This window comes from Myodes glareolus, chromosome 3, assembly GCF_982192425.1.
Source record: "Myodes glareolus chromosome 3, mMyoGla1.1, whole genome shotgun sequence".
NCBI classification, from domain to species: Eukaryota; Metazoa; Chordata; class Mammalia; order Rodentia; family Cricetidae; genus Myodes; species Myodes glareolus.
This window is the reverse complement of record NC_142028.1, coordinates 10899684-10916142: the sequence shown is the minus strand read 5'-3', so window position 1 is coordinate 10916142 and position 16459 is coordinate 10899684. Positions and strand designations below refer to the sequence as shown.

Sequence of the window (16459 nt, the reverse complement as noted above, 5' to 3'; positions counted from 1 at the left end):
TAACAAAATCGACTTCAAACTAAAATCAATCAGAAGAAATGGAGATGGACATTTCATACTCATAAAAGGAACAATTCATCAGGAAAAAGTCTCAATCTTGAATATCTATGCCCCTAATATAAAGGCACCCACATATGTAAAAGAAACTCTTCTAGAACTCAAGGCAGTCATCAAACCACACACACTAATAGTAGGAGACTTCAACACTTCTCTCTCACCAATGGACAGGTCAATCAGACAGAAACCTAACAGAGAAATAAGAGATTTTTTGGAGGCACTCAATCAAATGGACTTAACAGACATCTATAGAACATTCCACCCAAATAGGAAAGAATATACCTTCTTCTCTGCAGCTCATGGAACCTTCTCGAAAATTGACCACATACTCAGTAACAAAGCAAACTTCCACAGATACAAAAAAATATTAGTAACCACCTGTGTCTTGTCAGATCACCATGGATTAAAATTAGAATTCAACAACAGTGGTACCCCCAGGAAGCCAAAAAACTCATGGAAGTTGAACAGTCAACTACTAAATCACCCCTGGGTCAAGGAAGAAATAAAGAAAGAAATTAAACTCTTCCTTGAATTTAATGAAAACAAAGGCACAACGTATTTAAACCTATGGGACACTATGAAGGCAGTGCTAAGAGGAAAGTTCATAGCACTAAATGACCAATTAAAGAAAATGGAGAAAGCACACATTGGAGACTTAACAGCACACTTGAAAGCTCTAGAAAAAAAAGAAGCTGATTTACCCAGGAGGAGTAGAAGACTGGAAATAATCAAACTGAGGGCTGAAATCAACAAAATAGAAACACAGAAAACAATCCAAAGAATCAATGAAACAAAAAGCTGGTTCTTGGAGAAAATCAACAAGATCAACAACCCCTATCCAAACTAATCAAACAGCAGAGAGAGAACTTGCAAATTAATAAAATCAGAAATGAAAAGGGGGACATAACCACAGACACAGAGGAAATTCAGAGAATCATTAGATCTTACTATGAAAGTTTATATGACACAAAGTTGGAAAATGTAAAAGAAATGGACGTTTTTTTAGATAAGTACCATATACCAAAGTTGAACCAAGAACAGATGAACAACCTAAATAGACCTGTTAGTCACGAAGAATTAGTAGCTGTTATCAAAAATCTCCCTACCAAAAAAAGCCCAGGACCAGATGGTTTCAATGCAGAATTCTACCAGAACTTCCAGGAAGAGCTAATACCTATACTCCTTAATGTATTCCACAATATAGAAACAGAAGAGTCACTGCCAAACTCCTTTTATGAAGCTACAGTCACCCTAATACCAAAACCACACAAAGACACAACAAAGAAAATGAATTACAGGCCAATCTCACTCATGAACATCGATGCGAAAATTCTCAATAAAATACTGGCAAACCAAATCCAAGAACACATTAGAAAAATTATCCATTATGATCAAGTAGGCTTCATCCAAGAGAGGCAGGGATGGTTCAACATACACAAATCTATCAATGTAATCCATCATATAAATAAACTGAAAGAAACAAACCATATGATCATTTCATTGGATGCTGAAAAAGCATTTGACAAAATTCAATACCCATTTATGATAAAGGTGTTGGAAAGACTGGGGATACAAGGATCATACCTAAATATAATAAAAGCAATATACAGCAAGCTGACAGCTAACATCAAATTGAATAAAGAGAAACTCAAAGCCATTTCACTAAAATCAGGAACACGACAAGGTTGTCCACTCTCTCCATACCTCTTCAATATAGTGCTTGAAGTTCTAGCAATAGCAATAAGACAACATAAGGAGATCAAGGGGATTCGAATTGGAAAGGATGAAGTTAAACTTTCGTTATTTGCTGACGATATGATAGTGTACATAAGAGACCCCAAAAACTCTACCAAAGAACTCCTACAGCTGAAAAACGCCTTTAGTAACGTGGCAGGATACAAGATCAACTCCAAAAAATCAGTTGCCCTCCTATACACAAAGGATAAAGAAGCGGAGCGGGAAATCAAAGAAACATCACCTTTCACGATAGCCACAAATGGCATAAAATATCTTGGGGTTACTCTAACCAAGGAAGTGAAAGACCTATTTGGCAAGAACTTTGAGCCTTTGAAGAAAGAAATTGAGGAGGATACCAGAAAATGGAAAGACCTCCCCTGCTCTTGGATTGGGAGAATCAACTTAGTAAAAATGGCAATTCTACCAAAAGCAATCTATAGATTCAATGCAATCCCCATCAAAATCCCATGAAACTTCTTCACAGACCTTGAGAGAACAGTAATCAAGTTTATATGGCAAAACAAAAAACCCAGGATAGCCCAAACAATCTTATACAATAAAGGAACTTCTGGAGGCATTACCATCCCTGACTTCAAACTCTATTACAGAGCTACAGTATTGAAAACAGCTTGGTATTGGCATAAGAATAGAGAAGTCGACCTATGGAATCAAATAGAAGACCCGGATACTAACCCACAAACCTATGAACACCTAATTTTCGACAAGGGAGCTAAAAGTATACAATGGAAGAAGGAAAGCATCTTTAACAAATGGTGCTGGCATAACTGGATATCATCTTGTAGAAGAATGAAAGTAGATCCATATCTATCACCATGCACAAAACTCAAGTCCAAATGGATTAAAGACATCAACATCAATCTGTCCACTTTGAACCTGATAGAAGAGAAAGTGGGAAGTAGTCTACAAGATATAGGCACAGGAGGCCACTTCCTAAGTAGGACCCCAGTAGCGCAGACAATAAGAGAAACAATGAATAAATGGGACCTGCTGAAACTGAGAAGCTTCTGTAAAGCAAAGGACACTGTCAGTAAGACCAAAAGGCTGCCTTCTGACTGGGAGAAGATCTTCACCAACCCCTCATCAGACAAAGGTCTGATCTCCAAAATATACAAAGAACTCAAGAAACTAGACACTAAAACTCTAATTAACCCAATTAAAAAATGGGGGTACTGATCTGAACAGAAAATTCACAGCAGATGAACTTCGAAGGACCAGAAGACACTTAAGGTCATGCTCAACCTCCTTAGTGATCAGGGAAATGCAAATCAAAACCACTTTGAGATACCATCCTACACCTGTCAGAATAGCTAAAATCAAAAACACCAATGATAGCCTATGCTGGAGAGGATGTGGAATGAGGGGAACACTCATCCATTGTTGGTGGGAATGCAAACTTGTGCAGCCACTGTGGAAATCAGTGTGGCGGTTTCTCAGGAAACTGGGAGTCAACCTCCCTCAGGACCCAGCAATTCCACTCTTGGGAATATACCCAAGAGACCAAGAGATGCCCTATCGTACTACAAAAGTATTTGTTCAACTATGTTCATAGCAGCACTATTTGTAATAGCCAGAACCTGGAAACAACCTAGGTGCCCCTCAATAGAAGAATGGTTAAAGAAGGTGTGGAACATATATACATTAGAGTTTTACTCAGCGGTAAAGAACAATGAGATCTTGAATTTTGCATGCAAATGGATGGAAATAGAAAACGCTTTACTGAGTGAGGTAACCCAGACCCAAAAAGAGGAATATGGTATGTACTCACTCATAAGCGGATTCTAGCCATAGTTAAAGGTTTTTGAGTCTATAATTTGTGATTCTAGAGAAGCTAGATAAGAAGGTGAACCTGCAGAAAATTTATATAGTTATCCTCCTGGATAATACAACTAGGCAAGATTGCCAAGCAAACTCGGGTGCATGGGGGGTGGGGAGGTGGAAGTAAGGGAAGATGGTTAGGGAGAGGGGAGAGGGCGAGAACTGGGGAGGGCTTGGGGGAATGGGAGGGGGGGAGGGAGGAAAGATGGTTATGGGAGCAGGGAAGTTTATATCGCAACTAAGAGAGCCAGCCATTCTAGGGTTTGCAAGAGACTTGATGCTGGAGGGGTTCCTAGTAAAAATTAAATAATAAATGAATAAATAAATAAAAAGTAAAATAAAAAAAAAGAAAACGCTTTACTGAGTCAGGTAAGCCAGACCCAAAAAGAGGAATAAGGTATGTATTCACTCATAAGTGGATTCTAGCCATAATTAAAGGTCTTTGAGCCTATTATTCGTGATCCTAGAGAAGCTAAATAAGAAGGTGAACCTGAAGAAAATTCAGGTAGTTTTCCTCCTGGATATTGGAAATAGACAAGAGTTCCAGGTAACCACGGGTGCATGGGGGGGTTGGGGGGTAGTTGGAAGGGGAGAGGGTTAGAGAGAAGGGAGCAGGGGAGGAATGGGAAATACTCGTGGGACTTGGAGAGGGGGAGGGAGGAAGGATAGATATGGGTTCAGGGAAGAATATATCTCAACTATGAAAGTCAGTTTAGGGTTTACTAGAGACCTGACTGTAAATGGGATCCCAGGTCCAAGGAGAGATCCCCAGATTGTTCTCTGGACAGAGGAGAGGGTGCCTGAACTGGCCTTGGCCCATAACCATACTGATGAATATTTTGCTTATCACCATAGATCCTTCATCTGGCAATGGATGGAGATAGAGACGGGGACCCACGTTGGAACACTGGACTTAACTCCCTAGGTCCAAGCGAGAAACAGAAGGAAGAAGAACGTGAGCAGGAAGGGCAAGATCAGAGGGAACCTTCATCCGGCGATGGATGGCGATGCAGACGGAGACCCACATTGGAGCATCGGACTGAGTCCCCCAAGGTCCAAAGGAGGAGCAGAAGGAGGAAGAACATGAAAAAGGAAATCAGAACCGCAAGGGGAGCGATCACCCACTGATACAAGGGGACTGATCTAATGAGATTTCACCAAGGCCAGTTGACTGAGACTGAAGGAGCGCTTGATCCAACCAGTTTCTCTGGAGGAGGCTGGATTCCCTGAATGTGGCTGACCCGAAGTCTTTCTAAAAAGCCATTGACAATGACTCTGGGACTTGTTTCCTCTGCATATTCTGGATTTTTGGGGATCCAGTCTGTTTGGATACTCACCTTCCTGGACCTGGAGGGAGTGGGGAGGAACTTGAACTACCCACAGGGCAGGAAACCCGGACTGCTCTTAGGGATGGAGAGGGAAGAGGAGAGGGAGTTGGGGGAGTGGGAGGGTGTTGGGAGGAGGGGCAAAAATGGAAACTTTTATAATTTAATAAACTTTAAAAAAAGTATAGATTCTTGAATCTACTTTAATCCAAAATCAACTATTAATCTTAAATATTTTATATCAGTATGATTTTGGTGTATTAATAAAAATTTAAAGTTAGTTTTATACTATATGTATATTTCTACTCTTGTTTAAGGTATTAAGTTTATGCCACTCATTTAAATGTAATGTATAATTAAGAAATACAGATTAATTGTCATCTATAATAGTAAAACTTATAGTCATGTTAATTGTTTTCAAGTCATACACAGATATATTTAGAGAGATGGCCTTCAAATACTTCAAAGACCTATAAAATATGACATTTAAAATTTTTAACAACCCAAGGCTTTTTATTGCAATGAGACATGTCTGCTGCTAGCAGCACAAATCTACTTCAGAGACTGCCTAACTTTGCTAAAACATGAGAGAACAGTTCTTTGAAGTTCCCTGCTTCACAGGAAAGTCTGTGAGACATGCTAGGCCTGTAGGCCAGAGTTGAATTCCCCAATGTTGCAGAGGAACTTTGGATAACTGTCCAAAGTTATAAGATAACATTTTACTCTTCTGGAATCTTTGATGGAGTGAGTAGAAGACAAGATTGTTTTAGTTTTCTTCAGTTATGCTAAAAGATACATTAGATACAAAACTTTAAATTCACAGAGAGAAGACAGATAATTAAGTATTGCCTCTAATTTTGCTAAATGCAAATGGGTTAGATATTGTTACTGTAATTTTAATAACTTTTTGTTGTATATAATCTTACTATGTTAAAGTTACATCCTTATTTTTTAATTAGAAGAAAAGTGAGACATACTGTGGAATAATCCTCTTCTACACTATAAAGATTTGTCAGTTGAATTGGATAAGTAAAACATTGATTTGCCAGTAGCCAGGCAGGAAGTATAGACAGTGTGACCCATCTAAGGATTACGGGAAGGAGAAGGGTAGAGTCAGGAGTCTCCAGCCAGATGCAGAGGGAGCAAGAGATGAAAATTTCCTCTTAATAATGGTACCACCACATGGAAAAGCATAACTAGAAATATGGGTTGATTTAAATGTAGAGTTTGCTAATAACAAGCCTGAACTATCAACCAAGCATTTATAAATAATATTAAACTTTTGAGTGTTTATTTGGGACTGGGCAGTTGGGACAGAAAATGTTCATTTACAATGTTAACTTTGCTTCTGTAATGATAATCAAGTTAGGAAGTTATGTGAGTTATGTGTTTTGTACAATCATAACATGAAAAGAGCTAAGGGAATGCCAAATGCTATTGGGGAAACACTGATAGGCTGTCCTCAATTAAAAAATAAAATAAAAAACAGAAAAACTGTATCTGTAAGGAAAGTAGAAAAGTATTTGAGTCCAGAAACAGTATATCCTACTTTGATTAACCTTTCCCATTTGCTTTTCCTTAGATGTTTTTGGCAGCCCTCTCCCTCAGCTATATATGCAAGGCACTTGGTGCAATCATTATGAAAACTTCTATCACGCAAATAGAAAGGAGGTTTGAAATATCATCTTCCACTGCTGGTTTGATTGATGGAGGATTTGAAATTGGTAATGTTTATTTCTATTTTACTAACCAGACTTAAAGAGGAAAAATATAGTACAGACTTGTTCTGTGCCCAAGCTTCTCAAGATGGGGTAACCCTGTCCTTTCTCCAAAATATAGCAATATCTGGAGTCATTTTTGTTGTAATATCTTGGGAAAAATTGCCACTCACGATGTGTAGGAGTTAACATCAGTTATATCACTAAAAATGGTACAAACTTGAATTTTTTGATTCCAAATTTTATCTTTTTTTGTATTATATCTCCAACTAGTAAAAAGTGAATGAGCCCCCATTATTTGTTTCCAAAGACTTAAAGTTTCAAGCTTTAGAAGCTTGAGCTTTCGGTTCTGAGTTACAAGAATTAAAGACTAATTTCTGCAACCTCAAAACATTTGCTAAAAATGCTTCATTTAGAGATTTGTTGCTCCAAGCGATGAGCCCTGAAAACCCAGCATTTGTCAGGTGTCCTCACTCTGCAAGCTTCTGACATCAACACCTTTGTGTGGTTCTGGAGGTCTCTCCCAGGTGGCTCTCTAGGTCTCCTCTTCTTATTCTTTCTTTTCCTTTCTACTATTTTCTCCCATTTTGTATAATTAAAATTTATATATTTTTCTCTTTTTTAACTTTGCTATACTTTATTTTTCTTCTTAGTTTGCTACTTTTGATCTCCTGAATCAAAACTATTACACCTGTAAGGATACTTTGTTTTTTGTTTTTACAGTTTGTTTTCTTTCCAACTAATTCTTTACTTCATGTATTTTTTTTTTTTTGCTGGCTCTTTCTTTCAATTTTCCGTTGTATATTTTTTTTTGCCAAGTATTTACTAACTTTTGGTAACTATCTGTTTATTGTTTATATATAATCCCAGGTATAATATAATCGACTCCCCCATTTGGAGTTCTCCTTTTCCCAACATCCAGCTAGGTAATTTGCAGTCAACATGACATTTCAAATAGTTTTTCCTCTTAGAAATTTTATTAATGCTCTTAGTTAATTGACATTTTCCTCCCTGAGTTCTGCTCACCTGTCTGTTTTCATTTCTAATGTCTTTTTATCATTTGTTTATAATCATGCTCATGGCTTATTCTTTTATGATATTTTGCCAGGAAATGCCATGACAAGTACGTATTAGGACTTTTTTTTTTTTGAAAGTAATTTTATTAAATTATAAAAAGTTTCCATTTACGCCCCTCCTCCCAACGCCCTCCCACTCCCCCCCTCCCTCTCCTCCTCCCTCTTTGTCCCCAAGGGCAGTCAGGGTCTCCTGCCCTGTGGGAAGTCCAAGTTCCTCCCCCCTCCCTCCAGGTCCAGGAAGGTGAGCATCCAAACAGACTGGATCCCAAAAATCCAGTATATGCAGAAGAAACCAGTCCCAGTGTCATTGTCAATGGCTTCTCAGAAAGACTGCAGGCCAGCCACATTCAGAAAATCCGGCCACATTCAGAGAATCTGGTTGGATCACATGCTCGTTCAGTCACGGTCCATCTGGCCTTGGTAAACTCTCATTAGATCCGACCCCTTGTATCAGTGGGTGATAGTATCCCTCGCAGTCCTTCGTCATTTTCTTCCTCCTTCTGCTCCTCATTTGGATCTTGGGGGGCTCAGTTCGGTGCTCCAACGCGGGCCTCCATCTGTATCGCCATCCAACGCCAGATGAAGGATCTATGGTGATAAGCAAAATATTCATCAGTATGGTCACGGGCCAAGGCCGGTTCAGGCACCCCCTCCTCTGTCCAGAGAACAATCTGGGGATCTCTCCTTGGACCTGGGATCCCATATATAATCAAGTTTCCTGTAAACTCTAAAATGACTCCCTTAGTTGAAATATATTCTTCACTGATCCCACATTCATCCTTCCTCCCTTCCCCCCATCTCGGTCAACCGAGCTTTGAATGCCAGGAATGTATAAAAAATGAATCAAGTAATGTTTTTCTCTCACATTAGGAAGACTTTTCTCCATTTGTTTTCATTTTAGTATAATCTAGCCTACTTTAAGTTCCTCAAAAGGAAAACAATATGCTTTAACAATATTGTCTTACAATTTAAGTATGTTTTATTGTTTCCAAAATATATTCCATAGACTGGCGCAAAAAGAAATAAATTCTCTTTTGCAACCCAGAACTCAGTGTCCCCTATGAATTTTCATACAGGTCAAAAGAAATATGGTGATATCTAATCTAAAGTGATTTAGGCATTGATGACCATTCCAAAAATAAAACATTGATATTCAAAACAAAAACAAAGGCCTAGGAAAATGATCCAGCAGTTAAGAAGAATTCTTACCACTTGTTCTGAGAACCTAGGTTTGGTTTATGGGACACAAATCTGGTAGCTCACAACTGTGACTCTACCTCTATGGGATCTGACTTCCTCTTCTGGCCTCTCTGAGCACTGCACTCGTGTACACATACACACACTCACACATATACATAATTTTACAAAATTAAATAAATAAACTTTCAATAAATAAATGAAACAGATAAAATTGCCTCTGCATGTTCTAAATCCTATACTTTTCTATGGTCAATTTAATTAGGGTGAATTTTCCCTCATCATTCAACCCGAGGAAAGGGCCAAATATTGTCTCTATTTTTACTGTTTGGGGCTTTTCATTCTTCTAGACACATTGACCATCAGCATTTGCTCTGAAAAATCAAATTGATATAATTTGGTTTCCTTTTAGGGAATTTGTTGGTTATTGTATTTGTGAGTTACTTTGGATCCAAACTGCACAGACCAAAGTTGATTGGAATTGGTTGCTTCATCATGGGCATTGGGAGTATTATGACTGCAATGCCACATTTCTTCATGGGATAGTAAGTATGGCCTGTGCCTTTTCCACTGACATGTAACTTAGTGATGGGGTTTCATTTCTCTTTCCTTCTTTTGAGAAACTTCTTAGAGAACTTCATACTGGTACACAATGAAATATAATCACATATACCCACATTTTCCCTGAAACTCCTCTCACACCCCATACACCCTCCTTCAAACTTGCAAATCCCCTGCTTCATCCTCATTTTAAACTTTCTTTTATAACTGTCTAAGTCCCATTAGTGCATGGGCATGCAGCCATCCACTGAAGCTAGGCCAAACTACTAATGGCTACAATGTCAAAGTATAATAATTCTCTTTTCCCTAAATGTTATAAACTGTTGCTATTTCCCCAATAACAGCTGGAGCTTGGAGGTCATCTACCCTATCCATGAAGGAATTATAACTGGCTTGATCTTGTGCTGAGAAGAGACTGAATGCTCACCCCTAAATGGGACTAAAGCTAGAACAGGGGTGCTGGGATACCAGAACCCATTTGTAACCCCCCACCACCACACACACACACACACACACACACACACACACACACACTTACTTAATCTTTGCTACACTTGGCATTCACATTGTCACCATACTAATGTCATATTCTTCTTACAGTCAACCATTCAAGAAACTTTCCCCTCTTTTATTTTCATCATTTTATGCTCTTTAAACTTATTTGTCTATGTGTGGCCTCTTTATCATACCAATACTTTGCTTTCATGGCTAGCACGGCTTACCATGTCTATATATCCACTGGGCATTCACAAGGCTTTCCCAACCTTGCATTACACCATGAACTCTGTTTCAGATCCATTCATTTAGCTGTTGCTCTCAAAATTGCAAAGCAATTCAGGTCAAAGCTATAGACTTCATCTTAAGCTCTAACTTTACTGAAATGCTGATAACCAGCAGTCCCCAAGATCTTACCCTTTTTACATCAGTCCATGTGGACATCAATGTTCTTATCCTGACTGAAGTCAGTGATCTAGATGTCTTGTCTTCAGTTTCAGTTCTACTATTTTAGAGACTTATGCATTATTTTTATTTCATGTGTTTGAGTGTTTCGCTTCTGAATATGTGTGTACACCATATGCATGTGTAGCTTGCGAAAGATAGAAGAAGGCAATAGATCCCCTGTACCTGGAGTTATAGGTAGTAATGAGCCTCCTGATGTGGGTGCTGGAAAGAAAATTGGGAACTTCAGGAAGAGCAAGCAATGCTCTTCACTGATGAGCCATCTCTCCAGTCCCTCAGCTCTGTTTTGATCTACATTCAATACAAGAACTAAGTTCTAAATACAAATCAATTTTCTTAATTTTGTTTTAAACTCCAAGCTTTCTAGAACAGGTTATCAAATTTCTGGTCCCAGTTTATCATTGGAGCAGCAAAAACTCTTCAGGATGTTGAGAATATCGAGTATTGTAAGATAGACTTGAATAGTATGCAGAGATAGATTCTGTCCTTCCAAGGCACCATTTGAGCTACACATATATTTGTAAGTGTGCATATATATTGTGGTAAGGACACACATTGAAATTATTTTAAGTCACTATCAAAAATGTTTAAAGTTCTCACCTGCGCATCAATTATATTTAAAATTGCTTGTCAATGCATGCTGGTCACTGAAAGGGTCCTTTACTTTCCTAGGTGACCTTCCAGTGTTTCATACAGTTGCTGAGCAACTGTCTTGTGTACTTTCCTCTGGGGTCTGTCTCTTAAACTCTTTTTCATCATTAAGTTTCATCTCATATGTTCTAGATATGGTGACATCTCTAAATATCCACCCCATGCTCAACCTTCAAGCACAGCTAATGATTTTCCTTCACGACAACCTTGGATATTAAACTTACATGATAGAGAGGATGAAGGTCCTTAAGTATAAACACTGCATTTTGATTCTAGCTTTGAAGTGGAGTAGAGTACTTGGCATGCACTGGGTTATCCTGCATGGAGGTACAGGTTATATTAGCATTTCTTGAGATGTGTCATATGTCCCCATTCTTATTCCATCCCCTTTGTTGCTATTAAATACACCTTGATCAAGTTGAAGTGGATTAGCATTTATTAAAGTTTCAGAATGAGACATTAACTTATGTATGCATGTACATCCATGAAAGAAAATAATGTTTTGATAGAAAAGGTTGATGGATTAGCATACATTTAAGACTGATTTAAAAACATGACTCTCTAGCTTTTTAAACATAACTCATCAGAAAGTTTCTATTACTGTCATAGTTGAAGCTAATTAAGAATTACTGCACTCAGCAGTTCAGAAAATAGAATGGCAAATCCAAGAATGTTTATGGAATAATTAGAGTATCATCTGTCATATCATCTCCCTTGCCTGAGGGACACTGAAGTACCTTACTGGGCCTTCTCCCCATTTTACTGTTACTAATTATTTCTCTTAAATTTGAGGTTGGAAAGTTATCAGGGAATTCTTATTAACCTGGAGAAGAGAGAAACACAATTAAGAGGAAAATAGTTTCTTGGAAAAGTGAAAATACTTGGTAAATAAACAAAAGGTTAAGTCTAATGGTGCATTTATAGTTACAGGTACTCAGACAATGACATCAGCTCTTTAAACAGCTCCACGTTGATGTGTTTAGTTAATCAAACTACATCATTCACTGGAACCTCACCTGAGGTAGTGGGGAAAGGTAAGAATTAATAGTAACAGCGACTTCAACTTGAAGCTTTGTATATATAATATATCTATACAGATCTTTATAAAATATATCAGCAAAATTGATCAAAAACAATAAATATTTGACCTTGACATATAGACATAATCATAGTGTGGACATGTAATACAGAATGAGCCTTTAGAAGTGTCTGAGGAGTAGCTAAGGACTGTTTCAATTAGAAGTTGGGAAAAGATGCTTGCAGTTAAAATAAAGTTACAAGAACTGACTGTGTAAATATCTGTAGTCCCAGAACCCAGTGGTTGAAACAGAAGGAGTGTGGCATTGAGGAAAACCTGAGCCATATACTATAACCCTGTCTCAACAAACAACTCAAGCAAGCAAGAAAGCATGAGTATGCAAATAAGAAAGAGGTGCCTTATAAAAAACATAATACTCCAATTGAAGATTTTTTAAAAGTATTCTCATGCGATAATATAGACATAACACTCTAGATAATTCTACCTAGTATATCAGATAAGGGAAGATTAAACGTAAAAGAAACGAGTAGTTAATTCTTTTTCTTTTTGTATTGTTGAGATTGTATAAATTTATCACTGTTTCTAGAAGTCATTTTTTAACATCCATTTAACAAAAGGATACTTACCTAATTCTTTGTAAATGTATTGTTATTAATCAACTTTAAGAAAATAATTAGTGAGATGCTTAGAGACTTATTTATAATTATAACCAAAATATCTCTTTGTGACTGAAGGAAAGATTTTAAGTATTTTCTAATTATAAAGATAAAATTAGGGACCAAAAAGAAGACTCAGCAGTTAAGAGCACTGACCCTTAACTGATATGGTTATTTCTCACAGCATTGTGAATGTCCTGACACAGAATACAACACAGGGAAAATAAACAAGGAAGTTGTCCTAACAGAGTTAGCTTTAAAAGTGATATTTACTTGCTAGACATTTAATTCTGTATTACATATAAAATATGTATATTTTATGTATGTCCAAAGTATGTAATATGAATAAAAAACATTAGATGATTTTTTTTTGTGCAAAGAGATTTTAGATCATGTTGCTTTATGTATGTTTTCTGTGTTCTTTTATGTCATTTTTTATTTTCAAATGTTGTAGATTGAATAGGAATTATATAAAATTAAAAAACAGCAAAAGCAAGCAAATGATACATCCCAGGACCAATTAAATATCTGAATTTGTAGAGTTCTTGGTATTGGTGCTGTAATTCATGCTTAAAATAAAGCACATTTTTCTTTAAACAGGTTGTGAAAAGGAATCCAAGTCACACATGTGGATTTATGTGCTAATGGGGAACATGCTTCGTGGCGTAGGGGAAACACCAATAGTGCCCCTGGGAATTTCCTATATTGATGACTTTGCAAAAGAAGGACATTCTTCTTTATACTTAGGTAATATACAGAACATATGAATTTCAGTCCTTAATTTTCCTAGGTCTAACCTGGAAATGATAGCATTACTAAGTTATTTTTTTTTAACTCCTTTCTTTTCCTCTAGTAAAGCTGCCAGTACCCTTCACCATTGAACTGACCTATCTTACCACCACCTCCTTAAGTAAATTCATATCCCTAAAAAATAGAGAAAAGCATTATATAACATTGTACTGTAAAGCCTAATATATACATACATATATATATATATATATATATATATATATATATATATATATATAAACAAATAAAAGTTCAAGGTGGACAAAATCCCTATATGGAGACAAGAGTTGGACACAAAATCCCATCCCTGTGTTTGATAACCTCTGGCAGAGGGAGAGTAAGTTTTCTTTATTAGTGTGGCCTGTGATGGGTTTACCATGCTCTGGGCAAGGCCACACCCAAGAACATACAGTGGCACAAGCTATAGTTGATGAGATTTACAGAAGGAGAAGGCACAAATTTGGGTGGGTAGGGAAGTGAGGATGGATCTGGGGTGAGTAGAAGAAGAACAAATCCAATGAAATATTTTTTGATGAGAAAAAATATCACTATATGTTCTTGGACTCTGACTGAATGGTTTTGATATGTTCACAGGTCTTCTGAATACAGTAGCAATGATTGGTCCAATAATTGGCTTTATCATGTCATCTATGTTTGCCCGGTTATATGTAGACGTTGGATACGTAGACCCGAGTAAGTAGAATCAGTAAGGTGACCAGGAGAGTGACGTTTAAAGACTAGCCACTATGCCTTCAAGTTACTGGTTTAACTCTTTCAATAGACTCTTGATTTTATGTTTTATAAATTATAGGTGGAAAGGATGCATTCATACTGAAAACAAAGTTTATCTCTTGCCTAAACCAAGCTTTTGCAAGTCAGTATAAAATTGGCCATTTTGACCAATCTTATTTTAGACAACTAAATCGAATACAAACTGGTTACACAGTCAAATTAGTTGCACGGTCACAAGTTGTGCATTTAATTTAGAAACACAGGAATTACAGATTGAAGCTTCAGGAAGATACGTTGAGGTTGGGGTATGGCTAGAAGGTTTTGAGCATCTCCACCATGTGTCTTAGTTTTGATGCTTTCCCTGGTCCTGATGAGGGTTTGGCATATGGTTCCCTTCAATTGGAGAATGAAGGAATGCATACTAGTGTATCATGAATTCTAGTTTTTCTTAATAAAATAACTCAGTCAAATATTAGGGGTGAAAGCTGAGAGAGGAGAGATGCAGAGCAACAAGCCACTAGAGAGTTCTCACCTCTACCAATGCTTAGACTGAAAGGGTGATCCTGTCCTCAGACTCCTCCTCAGACTGCACTCTCAGACTGGCTACCTAGAATGCAATGTTCCTCCGACTGCAATGAGCACCTGTCTCCTCTTGTATAATATTCCTATCACTGCCCAGCCATATCACTCTTGTCTCTACCTCTCTATTGCTGAGACCAAAGGGGTGGAATCCCAAGTACTGGAATCACCTTTGTGTGAGTTCTATTTCTCTTACAGACTGGACCAATTTCATATAGCCCAGGGTGACCTTGAGCTAACAGAGATCCCTCTGCCTTTGTCCATCACTGCCTGTCCTCTAGTGGTTTAGCTCTCTGTACTCTGATCTTCAGGCAAGTTTTATTTGTTGCAACACCAACAAAATATCACTATACACTATGGGATCCCTATGTTTTTTTCCCCCTATGGTTTTTTAACTTCTCAGAGTAATCTTTCCTTCATAATTCAGAGAAACTGACCAAAGTGTGGAAACTCTCTCAACTTCAAATTCTCTTTTAAATAAATAAACATTTATCTTCATCATGTTTCTCATCTTCAATCACCAAATCAGTTAGAATTGTATCCCCCGTCATCACATACTTGTAAACCCACCATAAGGATTAGATTTTTTCCATTCTGCATCTTAAAGATCTCATTTTATTACTCTTTCACTGGATCCCTCCCTGGCTGTCCTCAACTGTCTACCTCTACTATGTGTTTATCACAAAGTTATTTCTATTGTAGGGTGTCTTTTTTTGTATATGATGTTTTATGTCCTCAAACAGCTTTGTAGCTGATTTTCTGTTTAACCTTCCCTTCATAGTAAAGTATCTTGTAAAACAAAAATCTGAATTTGGAAGATTTCTCACTTCTCCTCTCACTATCTACTTCTCAGCTGTAATCTGATTTCTCTGGCTCATGAGACAGAATGAGGTAACAATTTTTTAACAATTATTTGCTCACTTTTTCTACTTTTAGATATTGAAATAAACACCTAAAATTCAATCTGGCATATACTGTGCTCCAGACTCATTCTTAAATCTTACATTATATCCCACAGTCTTTCTCTTATGAATATCTTAATTTATCATGTTATTCATGGAATCATCACATAATCCTCCCCCCTTTCACTTGATCTTACTTCAGTGTCAGTGATTCTCATTCATCACACTTCCAGAAAAATACTTCTAAACAAATCTGATTCATGCCTGTGAAGTTATAATGATTTGAGATCAGACTTCTGCAATAGCCAGGTGTAGGTGAACTTTTCTTTCCTGCTCACCAGTTCCCAAATAACCAACAAGGATATTTAATATATTTAATATTAATTATAAATGCTCCTCTGATGACTCAGACTTCTTACTATTTAAATCAATCCATTTCTATTAATCTATGTTCTACCACATGGCTTGTGGTTTTACCTGTCCTCCAGCATGTCTTGCTCTCTCTCTGCATCTCCTGAAGACTCTTCTAAATCCCCCTTTCTTCCTACCAGAATTCCCCTAGCCTGGTTCTCCCATGCAGTCTCTCATGCCCAGATATAGATAAGTCAGTTTTTTTTGACCAATGAGAGTAATATGATTTACAG

The 16459-nt window shown here is 37.3% G+C and overlaps 1 protein-coding gene across 3 annotated transcripts in view; it reads left to right on the top strand.

Moving 5' to 3' along the window:
• The window catches only part of Slco1b3 (solute carrier organic anion transporter family member 1B3), a 79514-nt gene that overhangs the window by 33729 nt on the left and 29326 nt on the right, over positions 1–16459 (top strand). For 2 of the 3 annotated variants that reach the window (XM_048432532.3, XM_048432534.3), the window contains exons 3-7: positions 6538–6679; positions 9359–9491; positions 12043–12152; positions 13414–13560; positions 14197–14295. In XM_048432532.3, the coding sequence (XP_048288489.3) occupies positions 6538–6679; positions 9359–9491; positions 12043–12152; positions 13414–13560; positions 14197–14295 (631 nt within the window). The remainder of the gene's footprint in view (positions 1–6537; positions 6680–9358; positions 9492–12042; positions 12153–13413; positions 13561–14196; positions 14296–16459) is intronic. The other variant, XM_085687308.2, reaches the window with a different exon arrangement.